At 37.0% G+C, this 25,629-nt stretch overlaps 3 protein-coding genes across 4 annotated transcripts; 2 read left to right on the forward strand and 1 right to left on the reverse strand.

Moving 5' to 3' along the window:
* Positions 1-598: 598 nt before the first annotated feature.
* LOC113351997 lies at positions 599-1,282 on the forward strand. The gene has a single exon (XM_026595887.1). The coding sequence runs from the start codon at positions 599-601 to the stop codon at positions 1,280-1,282; it is 684 nt and encodes a 227-aa protein (XP_026451672.1).
* A 121-nt stretch (positions 1,283-1,403) lies between these two features.
* On the forward strand, positions 1,404-8,074 carry LOC113304022 (cyclin-U1-1-like). 2 transcript variants are annotated; one of them, XM_026553130.1, is made up of 3 exons: positions 1,404-2,043; positions 2,322-2,657; positions 7,905-8,074. In XM_026553130.1, the coding sequence occupies exons 1-2, from the start codon at positions 1,619-1,621 to the stop codon at positions 2,593-2,595; spliced, it is 699 nt and encodes a 232-aa protein (XP_026408915.1). In that variant the 5' UTR covers positions 1,404-1,618; the 3' UTR covers positions 2,596-2,657; positions 7,905-8,074. The 2 variants fall into 2 exon arrangements, with proteins under 2 accessions (XP_026408915.1, XP_026408909.1); XM_026553124.1 differs by having other exon boundaries at positions 1,405-2,043; positions 2,322-2,713; positions 7,893-8,074.
* A 9,912-nt stretch (positions 8,075-17,986) lies between these two features.
* Positions 17,987-18,859, reverse strand: LOC113352004. Its single transcript, XM_026595893.1, has one exon. The coding sequence runs from the start codon at positions 18,857-18,859 to the stop codon at positions 17,987-17,989; it is 873 nt and encodes a 290-aa protein (XP_026451678.1).
* Between the last annotated feature and the right edge of the window lie 6,770 nt (positions 18,860-25,629).

The following is a 25,629-nucleotide window of genomic DNA, read 5'->3' on the forward strand; positions in this document are numbered from 1 at the left end:
GGTCAATTTATTGACCTATGGTGTGATAAATGGATACCCACTCTGGGTTCTGCTACACCCAACCCTCTTGTCCCCCTGATCCTAGTATTAAAAGTGTCTTATTTTATTGACTCCCAAACCAGAAGTTGGGATGTGTCTAAACTCAACACCCACTTTGATAATGATTATGTCTAGAAGATTAATTATCACCATTCCCTTAAGCCAGCTTTGCACTCCTGATAGGAAGGCTTGAGATCTTTCAAAGAATGACAAGTTTTCTTCTAAATCTGCCTACACGGGGCTTAGAGGTCTTAGGCCATCCCCTTGTAAAAACCTTTGGAAGCGTATCTGGAAAGTCAGAGTTCCTTAAAGAATTCAAGTGTGTGTCTGGAGAGCAGCTAGAAATGCTCTGCCTGCCAGAACTATTCTTCATACTAGAATGCCTCTGCATAGTGTGGATTGTCCTAGGTGTACTGATCCTTATGAATCTATTATGCATGCTTTGGTCCTTTGTCCCTTTGCTAGCAGAGTCTGGTTTATCTCTGATTTCAATATAAACACCCAGTTTTTTCAAAACAAGTCTTTCATTGACTGACTTCTTTTTTGGTTAACTGACCCTATGTCTAAACTTTCTGAGGAAGATCAAAGCCTGTTTGTTGTTATCTTATGGTCTATCTGGACTGGTAGAAACAATTTTATTTTCCAAAACCTCACTGAAAATCATATCACTGTCCTTGCTAGAACAAGAGTTATGCTCCTTACTAGGAAAACTAGCTTTACATTTTCTACTACCACTTCTGTCAGTATATGTGATAAATGGATGCCCCCCTCTTTTGGATGGATTAAATGCAATATTGATGGTGTTTTTGATGTTACTTCAGGAGCAAATGGTGCAGGGTATGTGATGCGTGATTTCTCAAGAAAAGCAACCTTTTGTGCCTCCTTAGTATTTGAAGTTCATTCTGCTGAAGAAGTTGAAGCCAGAGCCATCTGGGCAGTCTTGAAGAAAGCTCTGGAGCAACAGTTTACTCATATCATTGTTGAAAGTGATGCGAAATCCCTCATCGACCAATTTTCAGCTGGAAAGTTCGAAGGAACCTTGCGTACGGATGATCTTAAGGATATTCAACTTTTTTCTTCTAAGTTAGTTGCTTGTATCTTTAGTTTTCAACCTCGGATTTGCAACTCTGCAGCTCATGAACTAGTTTTATGGGCTAAAAAAAACAATTCTACTATATACTGGTCTGCCCCTCTTATTTGGCTCCTACCAACAGTGATCATTAGCCTTTTTGAAGGCCTTTGATTATAAAAAAAAAAAGAAAAGAAAAAGTAGTAGTGTTAACTTGCATACGGTACAATATCGACTACTGTTTAAATTAAAGGTTGTTGGTTCAATCCAAGAAGAAACCATGCCGACCTATGCCGACCTTTAAAACAGCTAATATCCTTCGTAGAGCCTTTTTTCTCAGCCACACCCTTGTCGATTGGTATTAGTTGTCCTTTTTGTGCATCAACCAACAAATGATAGCAACAACCTAACATCTCTACTTCACTTCCGAACAGATAACGTGAGAGCATTCTTTCATGATTTACGTCCAGAGAGAGGATTCAGATACGGTGATGTAGTGTAGAGCTTTAGATGTTAGACGGTGGTGTGGATGAGAGTCCTCGGCTGACTGAGTTGAGCAATAGCACCGAGACGACGACGCCAAGAGTGTTGACTGTGTTATCGTTCTTGTTAGAAAAATTGGTGGCACGAAACGACCGGCTCCTGTCAATAGACCAAGAAGGAAAAATTGATAATAATCAAGGATTTATCAAGTTATGCGAAGGGAAGAAGACACTGAATGTGTTCCATGGAGTTAGAGCTCCAAGTATGAGTATAGCGAAGTACTTGGAGAGAATATACAAGTTTACCAATTGTAGCCCATCTTGTTTCGTGGTGGGTTATGTTTATATTGATAGATTGCTTCATAGACATCCTGATTCTCTTGTTCTCTCATTAAATGTTCACAGGTTACTGGTTACTAGTGTCATGGTTGCGTCCAAGGTTCTTGACGATGAGTAAGTTCTCTCTCTCTCTTTATCTGTAAAAATGGAATGTGTTGGCAAATACATAAATACTAGCTACGTTTGGGTGGTTGAGGTAGTGTGAACTTGCATTTTAAGTTTATCTTGGGATGAAAAAGATGTGTGCGTATTAATGGTTTTTAAAACTGGGATCCGCCACTTTTGTACTGTGAGGGTCATCACATTTTGGCTTAGTACATTAGTCATTTCTTTTCGAAGTATTATTTCATCATTAACTAACTATATTCCTGTTTTAATTGTAACATAACCAGGCACTACAACAATGCAGTTTATGCTAGAGTTGGAGGAGTTAGCAATGCTGAACTGAACAAGCTGGAAATGGAGTTGTTGTTCTTGTTGGATTTCAGGCTTATAGTGAGCTCGCGGATTTTCGAGAGCTATTGCTTGCACTTGGAAAAGGAAATGATGTTGGGTGGTATTGGCCAAAGAATTGACAGACTGGTTTTGTCTAGTTCTGTCGACGACGAGACTGAAATATCAGTTGATGATACTCAACGGAGTTCTTCCACGCCGCCTCTTTTATGATATCTTCTTTCTTTGCTTATATACTTTACTAGAAATAGTCCGTGTTGTCGGCACGGCATGAGGTTAACAGAAAGTTCTAATAAATATCTAGAGATACTAGAAATAATCCGTGCTGTCGGCACGTGACAAATTTTGGTAAATCTTTTCTCTTCATTTTATTCATAATACTTTCATAGATATTTATACATTAGGTTCTCCAAACTTACCTAAGACACTGATTTGAGACTTTCCTTATAAGTCTCACAATCATGACTTACATAACCAATCGTTTCCTAATATATACCACTTACCTTATCAGTCTCAAGTTTGTGACTGATATGGACAATACTTTCTATATATATACCACTTACCTTATCAGTCTCAAGTCCGTGACTGATATGGGCAATACTTTCCATAGACTAACCATTACGGTCTTGGAAAGTATTACCACTTTCCTTAATACCCCCCCTCAAGACGGAGCATGCAGGTCACAAATGCCCATCTTGGACAAAAGACCTTGAAACTGAACTCGGCCTAATGCTTTGGTGAAGATATCCGCCAACTGTATTCCTGTGGGCGTATACGAGGGAGAAATAATTTTCTGTACTATCGCATCCCTGATGATATGACAATCCACTTCGATATGTTTAGTTCTTTCGTGAAATACGGGATTCTGAGCAATATACAATGCCGACTGACTATCACAAAGAAGACTCATTCCCTGTGTATGACGAATTCCCAAATCACCTAGTAATTGCTTCAACCACTTCAATTCACAAGTAGCTGCAGCCATAGATCTATTCTGCTTCAGCTGAACTCCGAGAAACTGTGTACTGCTTTTTAGTCTTCCAAGACACTGGTGAATCTCCAAGAAGCACAAACCATCCTGTCAACGATCGTCTAGTCAAAGGACAGCTTGCCCAATCTGAATCACACCATCCTTTCAAACTTAAACTACTATCAGAGCGCAACAAAATTCCTTGCCCAGGATTCTTTTTCAAATATCTACTACCCGAAGTGCAGCTTCCCAATGTTCTTGTCTTGGATGCTGCATAAACTGTGACAAAATATGCACAGAGTAAGCTAGATCCGGTCTAGTCACAGCCAGATAAATCAATCTTCCGATCAATCGTCGATACCTTTCTGCATCACTCAACAACCCCTGTTGCTAAAGCCAAACGATGATTAGTTTCCATTGGAAACTCTGCGGTTTTGCTCCTAAAACCCCGTCTCCATAATAATGTCTAATGCATATTTCCGCTGACAAACATAAATGCCTTGTTTACTGCGAGCAATCTCCAAGCCCAGAAAATATTTTAATTTTCCCAAATCTTTCATCTTGAAACACTGTCCCAAGTATGTTTTAAATTTATTTACTCCACTATTATCTCCTGCAACAATCAAATCATCCACATACACCAAGACATTAAGTTGCATCTTTCCGTTTATCATAGTGAAGAGAGAATAGTCTGAATAAGATTGCCGAAAACCATAATTCTTCAAAGCTGTTGATAGTTTCGCAAACCAACAACGTGGATGTTTCAAACCATACAATGATTTCTTCATTCTACATACCATATTAGGATTGCCTTTCGCAAATCCAGGTGGTATTTTCATATACACCTCTTCCTCCAAATCTCCATGTAGAAACGCATTGTGTACATCCATCTGATGTACTTCCCAATTTTTAACAGCTGCAACAGCTAGAAAAGTGCGCACTGTTGTCATTTTTGCTACCGGTGCGAAGGTCTCTTTGTAGTCTAAGCCTTCCACTGATGATTTCCAAAGATCACCAATCTTGCTTTTAAGCGAACCAAATTCCCATTTTCATCATACTTCTCTGTATATATCCATTTACTTCCTAGTGCTCTCTTCCCTCCGGCATTCTTGCAAAACCCAGGTATCTTGTTCTTCTAGTGCTCGTATTTCTTCTTCCATTGCTTTCCGCCATCCTGGATGTCTCATTGCTTCTTTAAAATTGCGAGGTGCTGAACTCGCAGTTATAGCTGCAAGAAATTTCTTATATGGTGTAGAAAATTTTTCACAACTAACATAATATGTCAAAGGATACGGCGTACCTGAGGAGGATGATTGTGATGTATGAAGATGAGATGGACCATTTTCTCTAGTGGTGTGCGTCACAAAACCCTTAAGCCTACTCGATGGAATTTTCATACGCTTTCCTTTACCCATATCACCTTCTACAGCAACACTATTACCCGGACTGACTGCTTCAGCAGTCTCTCTTGGACTGCTGTACGTTCCTCTTCCGTCGCATCATATCTTGAACTCTTTCACCATCTCCGTTTGTCGCAGTTCATCAGGCATACCCACAGCGTCTCCTGCTGTTGCTGTTATGCCTACAGCGTCTCCTGCTGTTGCTGTGACACTGGTACTGCCACGCTCTCACTTGCTGTTGCTGTTGCTGTCACCTCTTCATCATCGCTCCAGTCACACGCTGGATTCAACTGAGCAGTCTCAGCTGATACACCAATCCCTCGGTCTCAATATAATGACCAGGCTGATCACTCAGTGCGAGTTGTAACTGTCGACTGCTGCACCACAGACGTTGCATTCTTATATGGGAAACTATTCTCATAAAACTGGACATCTCTTGACACTAAGAATTTTCTTTCATCCAAGTCATATACTTGCCATGCCTTTTTACCAAATGGATATCCAAGAAAAACACACCGCCTTCCTCTACTTGCAAATTTATCCCCTTTGTTATTTTGATCATGCACATAACACAGGCATCCAAACACTTTCAACTGATTATACGGAGGTTGCTTTCCAAACAATATTTCATACGGCGTTTTATTTTCCAGAATAGGTGTAGGAGTACGATTAATCAAATACGCAGCTGTCAATGCGCATTCTCCCCAAAACCGTATTGGCAAGTTGGCTTGAAATCTCAAAGCCCTTGCCACATTCAATATATGTTGATGCTTTCTCTCCACTCTTCCATTTTGTTGCGGAGTGCCTACACACGATGTTTCAAACACTATCCCATTAGTCTTAAAATATCCACGCAATGAATTAAACTCAGTACCATTATCACTTCTAACAATTTTGATATCTTTATCAAATTGTCGTTTCACAAGAGCTATGAAATCAAGAAACGTTCGTTCAACTGCAGTTTTATTTTGAAGCAAATGAATCCACACACCTCTTGAAAAATCATCTACTATTGTTAAAAAATACTGTGCTCCACAAGACGATGTAGCCCTATAAGGACCCCATAGATCTATATGAATCAATTCAAAAATACAACTGGCTTTATTTAGACTACTAGCAAAACTACTTCTATGTTGTTTCGCTCTTGGGCAAATATCACAAACTTCATTATGCTTCTTCAATCTACTATACCCGGCAACCTTTGCAATACTTTTTCTGATGGATGTCCCATTCGTCGATGCCACAGCTCGTATGATGCTCCACTGACTGCCATAACTTCAACTTGAGGCACACCACAGAAAATGTATAGTCCACCTTGTCGTTCACCCATTCCAATCACCTTCCTCGTCAACCGGTCCTGTATAAGACATAAACTGTTAGTACATTGTACCGTACAACTAATTCATCAATAAGTTGTGTGACAGAAATTAGGTTACAGGTTATTTGAGGCACATAAAGCACATTATCAAGTCTCAAACCGCCCTGTAGAATAACAGTCCCTATTTTCTCAGATTGTGCATATTTCCCATCTGGGAGTCCAACAGTACACTTCACAATATCTTTCACATCAATCATGTCATCTCTTCTACACGTGACATGATTTGTAGCTCCCGTGTCAATAATCCAATTCGGTTTAGTTTTCTTACCTTGTAGTTGGGACGTATTTTCTTTGCATTCAAAAACTCAAGCACCTGTCTGAGCTGTGTTGCAGTTACTCCCCTCAAATCTGAGCCGTCTGAGGAATATGTGTTATTTGACTGCTTTGTCTCTGCTATATTTAGATTATGTGCTCGAACCTGATTTCCCGTTCCTTGTCCTGCCTCCTCTTCCATTCGCAAAACCACCACGTCCTCTACCACCAGTTCTTCCACCTCTACCATATCCTCTTCCACTTCTCGGTTTATCTCCCCACCATTCAGGGTATCCAATAAGCTGAAAACAACCTTCATCCGAGTGTCCTTGTCTGCTACAGTGCTTGCAATATTTATTTGGATCATACGTGTTGTTGAGAGGACGTTGATCAGATTGTACCTTGAACGCCATCACATTGTCATGAACTTCCGGTGTGGCGGCTACATCTCCTTTCCTAAGACGTTCCGAGTTTATCATTGTTTGATATGCTACATCTATGGAAGGCAGTGGATCTCTTGCCAACAACTGTTCACGCAAGGGACCATAGACAGCATCCAGTCCAATTAAGAAATGATGTAATAAATCTTCTTCTCTCAAAGTACTAACCTGTGTTGCAATATCACATTCGCACTTGCCACACTTGCACGTTGGTACCTTCATATATGTGATCATCTCATCCCATATCTTATTCAATCTTCCAAAATAAGCAACCACATTTCTGTTTGCTTTTGTTTACATTCACTTAAAGATGTCTTCAGCTGGCATGTCCGTGTTCCACTTACAACACAAAACCGTCTCTTCAAGTGGTTCCATAATAAGTTTGCATCATCAAAGTCTCCCAAACTGGATCTAAGTGACGGCTCCAATGTGTTACTGATCCAAGAAACAAGCATCGACTGAATTGCCACCCATTCTTCCAACTGTTCACTTTCTTTAGGTTCTTTGATTGTTCCATCAATGAAACCAAACTTCCTCTTAGCTATTAATGATCTTCTTATGGCTCTAGCCCATTCATCATAGTTATGTCCTTTTAGAACAACGGTGTGATAATTATACCTGGACCATCACTTGATCCTAGATGATATACTGGATTTTTTTGCGTATCATATTCTAATTCTTGTCCTTGCTTGATTCTTCATCACCACCCATTTTTTTTTTTTTTTTTTTTCAATCAACTGGCTCTGATACCATGACAAATTTTGGTAAATCTTTTCTCTTCATTTTATTCATAATACTTTCATAGATATTTATACATTAGGTTCTCCAAACTTACCTAAGACACTGATTTGAGACTTTCCTTATAAGTCTCACAATCATGACTTACATAACCAATCGTTTCCTAATATATACCACTTACCTTATCAGTCTCAAGTTTGTGACTGATATGGACAATACTTTCTATATATATACCACTTACCTTATCAGTCTCAAGTCCGTGACTGATATGGGCAATACTTTCCATAGACTAACCATTACGGTCTTGGAAAGTATTACCACTTTCCTTAATAGCACGGCATGAGGTTAACAAAAAGTTCTAATAAATATCTAGAGATAGCTCGTGCCGTAAATATGATATCTGACTGGTGTGAAATTTTTTTTTCCGGATTTTAAATCGTGTTTCTTTGCAAGATAGTTTTCTATTTTGTTTTAAGCGAAAATAATGTCTATAAATACATTGTAAAATTATTCATATACATTATCCAAAAACGAACACAAAATCATTTAAGTAATGGTGTATGCATATCTCACATGTGAGTTATGAATAGAAATAGACAAATAAATCCCAGTTCCCATTAGATTCATCATGCCACCAATGTTCTAAAAAACCGGCCCGGCCCGGTCGGTCAGCCCAGTGAAGCAGTGAACCAGTCTCCTTTTCGGATTGTTCCAACAGCGACCCATTAAGTTCTATGAAAACCGGCTTATTTTCTGAAAAACGGATGACCCGGCTGTATTGACCCGTGATTCAGCTGAGCCAGTACGAGTTAATGGGTCGAATTTTTAACACTTTAACAGTTAGAGATAACCTTACAAACAGACATCAAGATTCATCAACTCCAGATTCATCAAGAACAGTCACTGATGAAGATATTGCACAATGGATAGAGGTTTATCAACCAACAAAAAGGCTCAAACTTGACTCCTTAAATCAAAAAGCTGCTACACCCTCTAGCAATTCCATCATCGGCACATTCAGTTCAGCTACTATTGAAGAAAGCTCTACAATGTCACCATCTACTGCACCACCAGAAGAATCGTAATTTGATAACACCAACATTCACCTCCTTCAGACTATCCCGATGCAACAAAGACACATTAAAGGGCCGGTGGATACTTCTCTATATCTCTTGTCATCCCTTTATTTTTGATTCACTCTGTCTATAACCATCCGTAGAATGTTTGTTTTAAATGCTTGCTTAATATGTTTGCTTGCTTCTGTTTAGTTATCTAGGTTGAGCTGATGGTTTCCACCTTTTTTGGTTGCTCGATATAAATATCTATGTTTATATGTTATAATCTTATGTATAGTATAAGTTTGCTCAACTTGGATCCTGATCCTTCTATATATAGATTAGTTTACTAGCTTGTGTAATTTCGGTATGCTTTCCATTTTTTCTGATATTAGTAATTTTCCTAATTAGTATCTTGAGTTCTGTCTTCGAACCTTATAATCTGCATATCTCCCCCTAAACTATAGTCTAACCTGGTTGATAACTTAGACTGCACCTGTGTTCTAACACCTTCTGGTTACTAATTCTGTAGACTCTCCCTTCTTTTAGATCTTCTGATTGAAACTGCATTGTCTTTTGTCCTAAAACTTACATTCATCTCTTTGCTAATCTGGCCTCTTGTAAACTGTGACATACTATTTACTAGACTGTCTTATTGTCTATCAATTGGTTTGTCTTCCTTACTCCTTTTTATTCTCTAATTTTAAGCTTGATATCGACTGTTTTTGATTCTTGTCACAATTGATTGCTCTACTTCTTTATGAATTAGAAATCTGGTTTCCCCTTTTTTTCTTCTTTTTTCACTCTGACAACCTCTGAATCAATATTTGTCTTATAGACTATTCCATTAGTGTTTTTTAACTGGCTGGTATACTTGTCTCTGACCTGCAATTTGTTCTTAAGTTCTGACACATTTTGCTTCCATATCTAGTGTAATTGACTCAGCTATTATTTTGTTGTTATCTGCAATTACAGATTAAATGTGTATATTGTGTTTCTGCTTTTAGATTAACTCATTAACACTTTCTTAAATTTGTTCTGATCTCTATTTACCCAGCTCAGTTATTATCTTACATCCTTGTTCACTGCATTTTAGGCTGATTTGTGTTTTGCTTCCAAGGGCATCTAATTATTAACATCTTCCCTTCTCTTGCATTTACCGTCACAATTCTGATTTAATAAGTCTGCTTCTCTATGCAATTTAGATTGCTTTAGACTGGCACTTGATATAACTCAGTAACTCCTCATTTAGTGTAAATCTGCTTGAATCTTCTTGATATCTGACTCGTTGCAGTCCCTTTCTAAGCTTTCACACTTGAAGACAATCCTTAGTATTATAAGTCATTTTTCCTTACACTCTCATAGACTGTCCTTACAAATTATTTTTTATTTATTTATTTATTTTTAGACCTATACTGAATTCTAAGCTTCTTAACCTCAATCCATGTTGCACATTTGACACTTAACGGTCTTAACAGTTCCTCAATTATTTACCTTACCTTGTAATTATAGAATTCTCAAAGACTTGTTCTGCATATGTTACTGCTTTAAGTTTCGTTAGAATTACTCATCTCCTTCTTTTATGCTCAATATTCCCTGTTGAATGTTATAATTTTCATAGTCTAACAGTATCTAATCTTTTTTCCATAAAACACCTTCTTCATCATTAAGCCCAATTAAACCAAATTCTACCATATCCCCAAAGCCCATTTAAACAAAACCAACACTGAACCTAAACTTATTCTTCCTCTCCACCGCTTAGCCCAATTAGACAATTTACCTTTTCAATATGAATATTATTTCATGGAATTGTCAAAGCATAAACCTCCCACCCGCAATTCAGCATTTAAAAGGACTAGTCTCTCTTCACAATCCTAGCATCCTATTTCTCTCCGAAACGATTGCTAACGATCAACACATAAGAAGATTAACACAATCCCTTCGATTCAATAACTACTTCAACATTCCCAAAATTGGAAGACGAGGAGGACTTTGCATAATGTGGGAGGATAACCTAAACATCCAAATATTATTACATTCTCAAAATTTCATCCACACAAAGGTTACACCACCACCTCCAGAACAACCATGGTTCTTCACGGGTATCTATGGCCCTCCACATCCAGATATAAGGAAAAACCTTTGGCATGATTTTCCAACAATATTCAACAATATCAATCCTTCCAAACCTTGGATACTGATAGGAGACTTCAACGACGTTTTAAACCAATCAGAAAAAAAAAAGGAGGAAGACAAGTGACATATGCTCAATCTCAACCGCTTCTCACTTTAATGGACCAGATGGGTTTTATAGATTTAGGATTCCGAGGAGATCCTTACACTTGGACAAACAACCAATTGGGGTAAGATAATATCCTAGAAAGACTAGATAGGGGTTTAGCAAACCAACTATGGAGAACAACAAACCCCCATGCGGCAATTACACACCTTCCAAGAATAGCATCTGATCATGCCCCAATACTTTTACAAAAGAAAGCAATGCATTGGCAAGGTACAAAAAACTACAAATTCGAACACCTCTGGCTCTCTCATCCCCAACTTAAGTAAATACTCGAATCGGCTTGGGAACAACAACAGGATAACGAACCGACACTCAACCTCCAACTAAAGCTCATAACAACAGGACAAACTCTCTTAGAATGGAACAAAGAAATTTTTGGACACCTACCAACGAGATCAAGGAATCAACAACCTAGATAAAGAACGCCCAACACCAATGTGCATCCCAAACAGGTTCAGATCTGGATCACTGGTTGATTTTAGAAAAACAACTAAGAATAGAACATGAAGAACTATTACAATGTCATGCAACATACTGGAAACAAAGATCTAGAATTCAATGGCTTCAATCAGGCGGTCTCAACACAACTTTTTACCACACTAAAGCTACCATCCACAGAGCTTACAACAATATACAACAACTTCAAGACACACAAAACAACTGGATTACCAAAAAACAAGACGTAGTTCAACTCATTCTAGATCACTATTCTCAACAATACACGGCCCCACCTACATAAATAAATGAAGATCTTTTTGTAAACATCAGACTGAGGCTGACTCCTAGACAATCGGACCAACTTACGAAGGAAGTAACCACAGAAGAAATCAAGCAAGCCCTTTTCTCCATAAATTCTGAAAGTGCTCCAAGACCGGATGGCTATACAAGTAAGTTCTTTAAAGTTTTCTGGGAAACAACTAACCCTCAACTGGTATCAATGGTTAAGGCCTTCTTTAATAATCTTAATATGCACCCTCTCATGAATCACACAAACATAACACTAATACCTAAAATAGACCACCCTTCAAAACCTTCAGAATTCAGACCGATAGGACTCTGTAACGTCACTTATAAAATCATTTCAAAAATATTAGTCAACCGACTTAGACCTATTCTCCCCTTCCTAATAAGCCCTTTTCAGAGTGCTTTTGTTCCACAAAGATCAATTCACGACAATATAGCAATTGCTGGGGAACTGTTCCATAATATCAGAACCTCAAAACCCACCAAAGATCCAAAAATAGCTCTAAAATTAGACATCCAAAAATCCTATGATAGCCTAGACTGGGGATTCATCAAAACTTCATTTACAAAACTGGGATTCCCATCAGCCTTTATAGACTACATCATGTTATGTGTTACAACAGTTACATATTCCATCAAAATAAACGGTACACCCCATGGATACATCACACCAACTAGAGGTATTAGACAAGGTGACCCACTATCATCCTATATTTTTATCATATGTGCTGAAATCCTATCGACAAACCTGGGAAACCTCCAAAGCCAAAAATTAGTTCCGGGACTTAATATATCACAAAAAGCACCTCCCATAATTCATCTAATGTATGCGGATGATCTTCTGATTACGTATAAAGCGTCAGATCGAAGTAATCAACACCTTAAAACCGTCCTCCAAGCCTATAGTTCTTCTTCAGGGCAAGTAATTAATACTACCAAATCAGTAATCATACATCACCCTAATTTAGACCCAATCAAAATAAATGATCTTCAACATTTTTTTAATATGCCAACCACTTCAAAACCTCCAACCTATCTAGGCATACAGTTTAAACAGGGAAGAGCAACAAACCGAACTTTCACTCCCCTTCTACAAAGACTAGCTAGAAAAGCAGAAAAATGGATGATAAAATGCCTAACGCCAGCAGGAAGACTCGTTCTCATCAAAACCTCCCTAACACCAACCTCCAATCACATAATGCAAACACAAAACCTACCCAAAAATATACACAAACAAATAGATCGTATAATCAGGAATTTTTTTTGGGGACACGACTCAACAACCAAAAAACTACACCCCATAGGATGGGATAAAGCAACAAAACCAATAGCCGAAGGAGGATTGGGAATAAGGAAAAGCGCTGACCATAATAAATCCCTTCTCATGAAGAGAATTTGGAATTTACACGAACAACCTAACTCTATATGCGGAAGTATATTCAGTGCAAAATACTTTAATGAACAACCAATTCTACAAGGAAACATCTCCATTCCATCCTCTTCCAGCCCTCAATGGAGACAACTTGGTTCAATTATACCTACCATGCAAAATTTAGTTTTTCATCGTATTGGAAATGGGTTATCAACACCAATAGAAGCGAACTGGATTCCACACTCCCCAAATCTAGATCCAACACATTATTACCCAATCAAAATGGTAGCGGATATCATCGACCCTTTCTCCCACTCCTGGAATCATGAAAAATTGAGCACTTTTCCCAATCAAACAATTCAAAAAATCATCAATATCCACCTTCCACAAAACAATACCCCCGATAAAATTATCTGGCCACGCTCAAAATCAGGAAGCTACACCACATCTTCAGGATACAAATGTCTAACCCATGGTCAACCAACCCACACACCTTTACAACCTACCAAATTCCTATGGACTTTACCATGTCCACCAAAAATTAGGCTTTTCTTGTGGAAAGCCATCAATGAAGGTTTACCAACCTTCTCTCTCTTACATCGAATCCATTTGACCAACTCAGACATATGCCCAAGATGCAATTCTGATAAGGAACTATCAAGCCACCTTTTAATTCACTGTCCAACTACAGCTACTTCCTGGAAAAACTTATTCAATCAACTTACAAATACACCAAACACCAGCCATACCCATACCTTCACCTTAACTCCACAAACAACTATATCTCAAATCCTACAACAACCAACATCAACTGCGACAATCTCCTCCTTCTGTTTTCTATTCTGGACCCTATGGCTATCCAGAAATGATCTAATTTACCAACGAAAACAAACAACATCAGAAGAAATACTAGCCTTGGCACAAAAACTACAACAAGAATATTCCTGGGCACAGCGAGCTTCACCACCAATCATACCAGGAGCTACACCAATAGTCAACCACACAATAACTGATAAAAGGATGACAACAATATTGGTAGGCTGGTCCGCTCCAAATACCAACTGGATTAAAATTAACACAGATGGAGCAGCCAGAGGCCACCCAGGATTTGCAGGGGCGGGTTTCGTCTGCAGAGACTCTGATGCACGAACAATAATAACTTTGGAAAAACCATTAGGAATTATTACGACACTAACTGCAGAAACATGGGCCTTACTATTGGATTCAAGAACAGCAACAGAGAGACAATGGCCTAGAATTCTCCTTGAAACAGACTCAGAGAACCTCATGCGTCTCATCACAACAACTACAACACCACCGTGGTACATAGCAGAAATGATTAAAGAAATAAAAAACAGACTGAGGCAAATTCCGCAAGTCGCTGTACAACACAACTACAGAGAAGGAAATCAAGCAATGGAAGGACTGGCAAACCATGCAGCAGATGGAAGTCAAACAGGAAACTACTCAACCAAAATCTGGGACCAGACAATCCCATCTTTTATTAATCACATTTTCTTTCAAGATTCTGTGGGTACCAAATACCCAAGACAAGTTGTAAACTAAATCCTTTTATAATAAATATATGCTTCAAAAAAAAAAACAAAAAAAAAACAGACATGAACAAAATAAAAAGAAAAATCCTACGAGATTAAGCAAACAAACCAATTGATGATGAAGAATCAAACAACAAATGATTCTTGTATTAAATATTAATGAATAATGATCATTCTGGAATGATCAGCTCCTCAACATCTCTTCAAAAAAAATAAAAAATAAAATGAAATCCCCCTTTCAAATCAAACTAAAGGACTAATATCAAATCAAACACCTTTTTTTTTCTTGTATAATCAGATCACACGATCAAGATCATCATTTGTTTGCATCTCTTACACCATACTTCAATTCAATTTAGCGAATACATGCATGCAAGGATTAACAACATCAAAATATTCTCAATCTCTATTTCAATGACTTCAATCGACAAATACCCAAAACATTCACATAAATGATAAATCAGTAAACAACTTTGAAAAGATTGAGATTACTTGGTGATGTGAAGAACAGAAGAAGAATTAAACTTGTTATTTTATCTTTTCTCTCATAAAATAAATCAAACCAGGGAAAGAGACGGGGTACATGGGAAGGAAGCAATGATGTTTTATCAATTCACGTGTCAACTTTCAAGCATCCACAAGACACGTACATTTATAAAAATAAGAATAATCTATAAATTGTCTTCACCAGTAACATCCTCTCGCTTATGGTGCTCATCGTATATTTTAATTTTGATCCAGTTAACCCGGGTTGATTCTCTGGTTGGACCATTAACCCTTGACCCAGTAACTTTACTGGTTTAATGCCCGGGCTGTTTTCAGAACATTGCATGCCACCACTAAATCCAATTAATGCATGTATGATATATTATGATTTCATTTAATGTTTATTTGAATATCTTGAGTTAAGAGTTTATGCAATAACTAAAGATTAATAAATTTTGATTTATAATGGGAGGGGTTGCATAAACGACGACCGTCGGATGTCTTTCGCTGGGATGAGACTGGGATTGTCGGATGCAACATTTGTCTCTCAAAATATCATCCGACCGTCCAAGCTAAAAAACTCATTTTGTTTTGTATTATAGACTAGAAATAACCCATGCCATAGCGGCACGGCATCAGACAAAATAATTTTTCGTGTTGAGGCTTAATTCGACCCATGAGAACTTATACACATGAAATCTTAACCCAAATAATTATAAATTCGGTTACACTTAAATAATAGTTTAATAATTCCTCGCGATATTCTTTAGACTCTCGTTGATCATTCTTTGAAGGACGAAATCGGGATTTCTCCGTTGTGGTATTGGACTTAGAGAGTGGAAAAAGTCCTCCCTAATGGAGCAATGTTCCGAACTTCCAATATCAAATTCTTAGGGACGACAACGTGGTATCTTCCTGTGTTGGACGTCAAGATTGATTAGAATGCATGACTAATATTTTTATTAAAAAAAAAGAACATTAGTTTGATTTGGACCGAAATAAAAATATACTCACGTTTTGATCGATCATTAGTAAATCCAAAGCAGTGACTTAGTTGGTCGCCATGAAATCGACATTTTCCCATTTTCTGGCAACATGAAACTTGAGTACTGCAGGTTTATTTTCATCACAATTATGTAAAAAATTATTAGAAGGCGTCGCTAATATTTTATTCTCTTAAAAAAATAGTTTAATCAGATCGAAATAACAATATACTCAAGTTTTCATCGATCATTAGTAAATCCAAAGTAGTGACTTCGTTGGTCGCCATGAAATCGATCTCTTCACATTTACTTGCAACACGAAACCTGAGTACTGCATGTTTGTTTTCATCGCAATCATGCATTTTCGAAAAGAAAGCAAACACGTTTTGGGCAACGGTTTTTATGGGGCTGCGGCTAATCACGTTTGACATGTTGATACTCTTAAGCTAAAAATTTCACCAAAAAATTAAGTTGGAAAGAGTTGGAAATGAGTGAATGTGTGTGGTTGAATAAATACACTCCTTTATTTATACATTGCTCATTGATAATCGTAATTAGGGACACATTCAATTTTTTGGACGTTTTTTATTTTGGAATGGGTTATTACGTGCTAGTCATAAAGGAGCCGTCGTTTCGTTGCATGCAGACCTTAGAGCATGGACGTTTTTAACTTATTTATTGATAAGCAACTCTCTTAATCGTGGGAGGATAATGGGGAGTAAATAGAGATCCAAAACAATTGAAAAAATTGGAATTAAAAGAGGAGGTGATTTGTTTCTGGTCTAATAAAAAACGTTTTGTTTTTGAGATTCTTTCATCTTTGTTTGTGATGTGGATCACCAAAAAAGAAAAAAATTATTGATTCCATCAGAAGACATTAAACGTTTCCAGAAAAGCGTTTCAAGAAAAAACTTTGATTCCAGAAAAACGCATGCACCATCAAAATTCACGTGCATGGAAGCTCATAAGTTTCATTTTTCCTTTTCTTGGAATCAATTGATATGGTGACAGTTCATTTCACCATTTAGTTTCTATAGTGTTATCTTTATTTTTCAATTGATTGGAAGAGGCTAATCATGATTAATTGATTTTTTTTTTTTGCAGGATGATGGAAATAAGATTATTCTAAAATTAAATTAGGCCCACGACATAAGGTTAAATCTTTTGTGGGTCATTTTTTTGAATATATATATATTCGTGACTCATTGTTCCATTTGTACAATGATTATAATGAAAGTCATTAGTTGTATTTTTTGATTCTTCCCTTTACACAATGAGTACAATGAAAATTAATTTTATTATTTTTAAAATCGTTTCCGGCAATTTCGTTTGGATTCTTCCATCTTGTGTTCACTGATCCTTTCTCTCCTTAACTTCGCATGATTCATACTCTCAAATGGTGTACTTTTTTCGCCTGTTCTTCAGACATGGTTTTTTTTTTTTTTTTTTGCTAAATCAATTATTTTATTAATTCCAAATCAAAGGTCCAAAATACAAATCAAATTAAGAACAAAAGAAGAAAAACCACAAAATTGGAGTTACAAAGAATTGCTCCTAACAGAACCTATAATACTCACAATGTGGCATTTCAATTCTAGGTAAGAAATTTGGTCTGCCTTTGTGGATTTATCTTTCACCTGCCCTTAGGTTAGCTCCTCTCTTAGCCACAGTATCAGCTGAAAAATTAACCTCCCTGTAACAATGTTCAAATTGTATAAAAGGAATTATTGACTTTACTTTCCTCCACCTTGATCTGAGAAACCATGGTATTTTGCCTTCTCCAAACTCCTGCAATACAGTTTTGGAAACTTACCTGATTATGATCTTTGTTAATCCCCATTCCATGGCTAACTCTGTTGCACATAACACTGCATAGTTCTCTGCTATATAATTTGTTTCCATTCCCAAACCACCACATAAGGTACCTATTACCTTGCAAAATTCATCTCTGTGACCACACCAAAACATGTTGCTCCTGGATTTCCAAATGATGAACCATCACAGCAAAAGAGGATGTAGCCATTTGTTGGAGGAGACCAGAAACAAGCTCTGATACACTGAAATTTTGTGCTTTTGTGCCCCAAGCTGAAGAAATTTATTATCTGATCATCATAAACCTGACTCCATTTATGCCCTTTCATTCTCAGACCGCCCTCCTTCACATACTTGATTACTTTTCTTTGAATTTTCTGCACATTTGGTTTAACCTCTTCAAAATATTTCTTGTTCTTCTGAAACCATATTTCCTTTAGAATGACACAAGAAGCTGTAATCAAGATTTGTTGTATGAGAGGACTTTTATTTTTTGCACACTTCCATACATCTTCAAATGATTTAGGAGCCTTGAACTGAAAAATGGCTGAAATCCATTCCCATATTTCAACACTAACAACACAATTCCAGAGTAACTGGTTCATACTATCCTGATCTTTTTCACAGACACAACATCTAGATGCTAAATCATACCCATTACTCACCATAATTGCATCATCAATGTAAATTCCTTGCACTAATTTCCAAATATTGCTTGCAATACTAGGATGTAAAAAGTTATTACATACATACCTTGACCAATGCTTTCTAGTTTCCTTGTGTCTGAGCTTATTTGTTGCTGCTGGCATTGTAAATGTACCTTTAATATCATCATTCCATATCAATTCATCTTCATCCCCAAATGTTTCAGGTAATTTTTGATTTATTAGCACAGCCTGGATTTCACTTGGTAAAGCCCATGAACTTTCATATAAGATGTCAGCTAGCTTCATCTTCTTGTTGTTTAGGAAGAATTGAGAAGAACCCATTTTATCCACCAGTGGAATTTCACCTATCCAAACATCATACCAAACTGATATTTTGTCACCAGTTCCAAAGTTCCACCTTATATCTTCTTTAAAAAATTCCCATGCCCATTTAAGACCCGGCCACACAGTAGATAATTGCCATTTATGACTTCATTAGCCATTCTTATCCATATACTTAGCTTTAAAGAAAACTGCCCACTCTTCATTTGAATGCATGATCTTCCACATCATCTTCATCAGCAATGCTCTGTTAATGACATCAAGTCTTGGAATAGCAAGTCCACCTTCTTCTAAAGGAGTGCAAACCTTTTTCCAGGCTAAAGTTTTAAACTTTCTAACCTCACCATCACCTGACCAAAGGAAGTTTCTAATGATTTTTCACAGATTTTGATCACAGTAGAAGGCCATTTGTACACTGTCATATTGTATATGGGGATACTGCAAAGGATTGACTTAATAAGCACCAATCTTTCTTTAAAAGACAACATTCTCCCTTTCCAAGCAGCAAGCTTGCCTTGTAACATTTCTACCATTGGCCACACAGTTGAGGAGTTTACTCTGCCTGCTGCTAAAATGACTCCCAAGTATTTTTCAGGAAAATCACTTCTCTCCATCTGCATTATATCTTGTATCAAATTTTTCCTTAAGACAATTATGCCATCAATGAAAAGTTTACTTTTACTCTTGTTAATGATCTGCCCAGAGCTTTTTTGATATGCATCTACTAACTGCTGAACATTTTGTAGACATTTCTTTCCTCCATTACAAAACATAAAGATATCATCTGCAAAAAACAGATGAGTTGGTCCTATTCCATTTCTTATAACCGTTGGAGTTATTTTGCCTTCACTTACTAGTTGAGTAATCTTTTTACTTAGAACTTCCTCCATTAGCAAAAACAAAATTGAAGATAGGGGATCTTCCTGCCTAAGGCCCCTACTCACTGGAAAAAAACCACATGGACCTCCATTGATCAACAATGATATTCTTGCAGATTTAAAGACAATGTGTAACCAATCACACCAACTTGTGGAGAAACCAAATTTTTGAAGTAGTTGAAACAGAAATTCCCAACTCACGGAATCATATGCTTGTGAAATATCAAGTTTAAGTCCAACATTACCTCCTATTCTTTTTTTCTTCATTTCATTGACCATTTCAGAAGCAAGAAGTACATGTTCTTGGATGCATATGCCCTTTATGTAAGCTGCTTACTGAAGGGCTACCAGCTTTTCCATCAAAGTACTCATTCTTACAGTAATAATCTTGGTAATAATTTTGAAGCTCACATTACTCAGGCCAATTGACCTAAAATGATTTGGATTTTTTGCTCCCTGTACTTTTGGTAGAAGAACAAGAAAGCTTGAATTAAGTCCTTTGGGGATGAATCTTTTCCTCCAACAATATTGTATTGCCTGAACCACATCTTCTTGTATGATTTTCCAGCAGGCTCTATAAAAGCAACCTGAGAATCCATCAGGTCCTGGAGAGCTCTCAGGGTCCATGCTAAACACAGTTTTTTTAACTTCTTCAGCACTAGGAACAGAATCCAACATATTCTGGTCTTCTTCTGTAATATTTTTTGGGATTACATCAATAATGAGTCCGCATCTTCCACTTATTTAAATTTGAATTTCTCTTCAAAATGATGTACAAGAAGCTCTGCTATCTTTTTTTGATCAGTACTGACATTTCCATTTTCATCCTCTAATTCACTTATAAAATTTTGTGCTTGCCTTATCTTGATAGAAGTATGAAAAAAATTGTATTAGCAGCTCCCTCTTTGATCCATTTATCTCTAGATTTCTGTTTCATCATTGTACTGAGTTGGACTTCCTTAGTATTAAGGACATTTTGGGCTTCCACCAACTTATTCAGTTTTTCTTCATTAAAAGGATCCTTATCAGATATTTCCATTGCCTCTTGAACATTTACTTCTGCTTCTTTCATTTGAACATTAACATTCCCAAAAAAAAATTCCAGTTCCGTTCTTTAAGAATGATTTTTAATCTCTTCAACTTTGTTTGAAAAACAAAAGCAGGGTCTCCAACTACTTCTTCTGACCAACTTTTCTGAACTGTTTCCATGAAGTTAGGATGAGATATCCACATTTTCTGAAATTTGAGAATTTTTTAGCTTTGGAATACTCAAACTACCTCCTAATAATGGTTCATGATCTAAAGCAATTCTTAACCCCACTTTAAACCCCCAATACTCATAATTTTGTAACCATAATTGGTTAAACATTGATCTGTCCAAATTGCAAAGAATCCTTTTATTGCCATGTTGACAATTAGACCATGAATATTGCTGCCCTGATTTTGGTGCTTGCAGTAATTCACACACATCAATACAATTATTGAAATCCAGCATTGATCTCTTATTTGGAGCTTTTCCTCCAATTTTTTCTTCTACACAAGTAATAGCATTGAAGTCCCCCAGAATTAACCATGGCTTATTCAATTGACTAATTATTTCCATTTCTGACCATAAAAACCTTCTTTACACAATTCCCACATGAGCATGAACTCTTGATATTAAAGAATCTCCCACATTTACAGTGATCATTTGACTAGACATGGACACAATTGTTGGTGTTGGCAATGTCTTATTCCAAAAAATCCAGATGTTCCCCTTTTTATTTGAAACTGAATTATGATTCACCATGCTTTGCATACCTGGTAGATTTAACTTATTGCAAAAAGAAGAGGTGCAAAAAAATTTAGGTTCTACAACCCAAACTAGAGAAGGATTGAACTGATTTACTAAAGACCAAATTTTTTCTTGAGCCCTAGGTCTTTTAAGGCCCCTTAAATTCCAGAAAAGAAATTTCATTGTTTAGGATGGAGGCCTACTGTGCCTAATTTTCCTTGATTTCTTCTAAGATTATGTTTCACTGGTGCTGGTGGAGTAGTTACCTTTGGTTCTGCATTCTTTTGAGTATCAGTTTTTGTAGCCACACTTGGATTTTGAATAATTCCGGACCAAGAAGTGGAGGGTACTTTTTCTTCAGATACTTCTCCATTTTTTCCATTAACATATTTCACCACACTTGTATCCAAAGAGTTATCCTCCACAATTTGTAAAACTTTTGTTGGAATTAACATTTCTTTATTGATATTATGCTCCTCGGTATCCATATTTTGTAACACATCAAACCTTCCTGAAGTTCTTTGAAGAATACTTATTGAGCCATTAACCAGGTTCTTAAAATATTTTTTTTGAAATTTATAACTTTACATAGTTTGATAGTTGGTAGCCGAGTGACAAGTTGAGCACTAACTCCCTTTTGAATAGCAACACCCAGTCTATGAAAAATAAAGCTACCTAGACCACTACCAACGTCATGCCATTAACTGGTTCTTTAATTTGAGGTGAAGGACATATATCAAAATTTTCCGTACTCTGAGCTGGAGTCATATTCACATTTATTGTAGTATGACTACCTGCTTGTTGTTCTCTAGTTGTATCTTAATTTGAATTATTCTTTGCTCTGCATTCTGGCTGAGTATGGCCAATAATCTTGCAATTAGGACAAAATTTGGGTAACTGTGTAAGAAGAACATTCTGCATAAAACTTCCATATTTGTTTTTAATCCATAATTTGTTGGGAATTTACTTTGCTAAATCAATCTGAACCAGTACTCTTGCATATAGACCATTTTCATAGTTCAGGGTAACTTCATCAACTTTTACTGGAGTACCAATTGCACTACTAATGGTGAAAAGGGTTTTTTCATCCCAGTATTCCAGACTAAGACCAGGGAAATGAACCCATATCATTGCTGATGATGTCCTTTGATTTTCTGGTCTGAAATTAGGCATCCAATTTCGAACCCTTAAAACTTGATCTGAAACTTCCCTTTTGCCAGCTTTAATTGTATTCTTATCTTCTATATTCTCCAATTTGATTGTGAAAAACCCCTTTCCCAGAGGAATCATTTTACATGAACCAGTTAATTTCCATTGATTCTTCAAACTTATAACAGCATCCGCAAATTTAAGCCTCAAAAAATCCAATCTACCAATTAAAGAAAATTTCCATACATCATATCTAGCTTCTGAATCATTATCTATAAGCTCAATTGATGGATATTCTTCAACAGGAGTAACCATATCTACAACTGGGACTTCCATCGAAAGAAAACCTTATTTGCCTTGAAGATGAAGCAAATATCATAATTTAAAATAGGATTTAATGACAGATGATCATCATGTAATAACACCAATCATCAATGAATATGTAAGAACACCTGAGAAATGATTATCCACCTTGGAAATTGATGAAGAAACGAAAAAAAATTCCCCGAGTTGATCGCCGATTTGCAGAGCACTGAGTCAAACGCTCTGCAAATTTGATATGTGCTTTCTTTTGGTCATGAAATGTCTCTATGGAAATTTGATATGTGATTTATTCAGACAGTTTGGGCAGTTACAACATAAGGTTGTGGTTAGAACACGTTCTACGTTATCCTCCTTCCGTCCATCATCTTCTCAGGATGATACCTACTTTCAATGCCCATTACGGAATTTCGATGATTGCCGCAATGGTGTTGGTGGTAGAGGATTTGTTAGAAGTGATTTCTTTAGACATCTGAAAGACCGACACTTTTTTTCTGAAGATGGGAAATAAACTTGCAGGGAACGAATTAGTTCCTCTGCAGATGTCTATAGTGCGTGGGAAGATGTTTCACGCCAATTAAAAATGTGGTTATGCGGGTATTGTATGCGGTTACATTATTGGAGAAGGCCTTGCCGTCTTCATGATGGTGCTATTGAAAAAGCGGGGGTCTAACAACACCACCCAATATTTCGCTTAGCAATCTGTATGGACTAACTCCGAAATACTTTGCTAGAGAATTAACTAGACAGTCAAACTCAATCTAGATAAAAGTATCTCAAGGAGTTAATATCTCTCTCTTGATTTGATCTTTACTCAAGCTAAAAACAATAGCGAGTCTTTATCAAATACAAGGAATACTTGGACGGTACCAAAGACCAATGTCCAAGGATCAATCAATATCAATCAACAACCAAAGGTTGGATTTCCAATTGATGATCATGAACGCACAACCTGTATTATTTCAATTACATAAAATATAATGCGGAAAAGAAATAACACAGACACCATAAATTTTGTTAACGAGGAAACCGCAAATGCATAAAAACCCCGGGACCTAGTCCAGATTGAATACACACTGTATTAAGCCGCTACAGACACTAGCCTACTCCAAACTAACTTCGGACTGGACTATAGTTGAACCCCAATCAGTCTCCCACCGATCCAAGGTACAGTTGTACTCCTACGCCTCTGATCCCAGCAGGATATTGCGCACTTGATTCCCTTAGCTGATCTCACCCACAACCAAGAGTTGCTGCAACCCAAAATCACAGACTTGATAATAAACAGATCTTTCTCACACAGAAAAGTCTATCAAAGGATAAATCTGTCTCCCACAGATAAACCCTAGGTTTTGTTTCCTATTTTGATATAAAATCAAGGTGAACATGAACCAATTGATAATCCGGTCTTATATTCCTGAAGAACAACCTAGATTAATCAATCACCTCTCTACAATCCTTCCTGACTACACAAGCGGATTGTCAAGGAATCACAAACAGTGAGACGAAGATGTTTGTGACTTCTTTATCTTGCCTATCGGAGAACTCTCACGATCTCAAGCCAATCAATCGATTGTACTCGTACGATAGAAGATGCAAGATCAGATCACACAACTACGATAAAGTAGTATCGTCCTGGCTTCACAATCCCAATGAAGTTTTTAAGTCGTTAACCTGATTTTAGAGAAGAAAATCAAAGGTTAATGGAGATCGACTCTAGCGGGCGCACTAGTAGCACACAGACGTGTGGGGATTAGTTTTGCACAATGCTAGATATCTCATTTATATAGCCTTCAAATCAGGGTTTTGCCTTAGTTACAAAGCAATCCTTATTCACCGTTAGATAAAAACCTGATTTAGATTCAAGCTAATATTTCTCAACCGTTAGATCGAAAACTTAGCTTGTTACACACACTTGGGTAGACGTTTACTGGGTTCGTGAAAATCATGCCCAAACGTGTACGTGTATGTTGGTTCAACATAGTAACCCAAAAGGTTAACCATATGAGCATCTCATATGAACCTTGTTCTTCTTCACCATAACTAGTTCAACTGACTTAAATGAACTAGTTAAAGAGTTGTTCAATTGCTATGAGATCTTATGTAACTACACAAGACACAACTGAAACAAAGATGATTCGATTAGATTAAATAGGCTCATGAACATTATATCCACGGTTTGCATAAAGCATTCCTTAGTAATTTAACGTTTCATGTTCAGAGCACATCTTTAGATCATAACCTCTTAAGTTCAAAAACAAGTTCTCGGACTTAAGTTAATCGGTTGAGTTTTCCAAACTCAGCAGAAATTCTCGGAAAGAGAACTTCCGCCAGTTCGCGGACTAAGCACGCAAACGAGTTTCGGAAAATCCCAGCATAAATTCTCGGTCGATAACTTCCGACAGTTCGCAGACTTGGCAAGCCAATTCCACAATCCTCCCGATTTCTCTTGATCAACAAAGTTCGAAAACTTCGGTTCAAGGAATACATGGTTATGTAATTTAAACTCTCATTTTAATCATTGATACATTCTCAGAGGACGCTATGTAGCCGTTATTCACATACCGATTCACGTCAGAGCAATTCTTAAAGTGATTGAAACTTTTCATGACTTTCGTCACTAGGTGAAGATAAACTTGATCAAAGCG

Source organism: Papaver somniferum, chromosome 1 (genome assembly GCF_003573695.1).
Source record: "Papaver somniferum cultivar HN1 chromosome 1, ASM357369v1, whole genome shotgun sequence".
In the NCBI taxonomy this organism is placed as follows: Eukaryota; Viridiplantae; Streptophyta; class Magnoliopsida; order Ranunculales; family Papaveraceae; genus Papaver; species Papaver somniferum.

Excerpts from the sequence above, each read along its gene's own strand:
- LOC113304022 (XM_026553130.1), top strand. The coding sequence starts at position 1,619 with ATGTTAGACGGTGGTGTGGATGAGAGTCCTCGGCTGACTGAGTTGAGC. Across the intron at positions 2,044-2,321 it reads TCCAAGGTTCTTGACGATGA|GCACTACAACAATGCAGTTT; the intron begins GTAAGTTCTCTC and ends TAACATAACCAG.
- LOC113351997 (XM_026595887.1), top strand. The coding sequence starts at position 599 with ATGTCTAAACTTTCTGAGGAAGATCAAAGCCTGTTTGTTGTTATCTTA.
- LOC113352004 (XM_026595893.1), bottom strand. The coding sequence starts at position 18,859 with ATGGGTTCTTCTCAATTCTTCCTAAACAACAAGAAGATGAAGCTAGCT.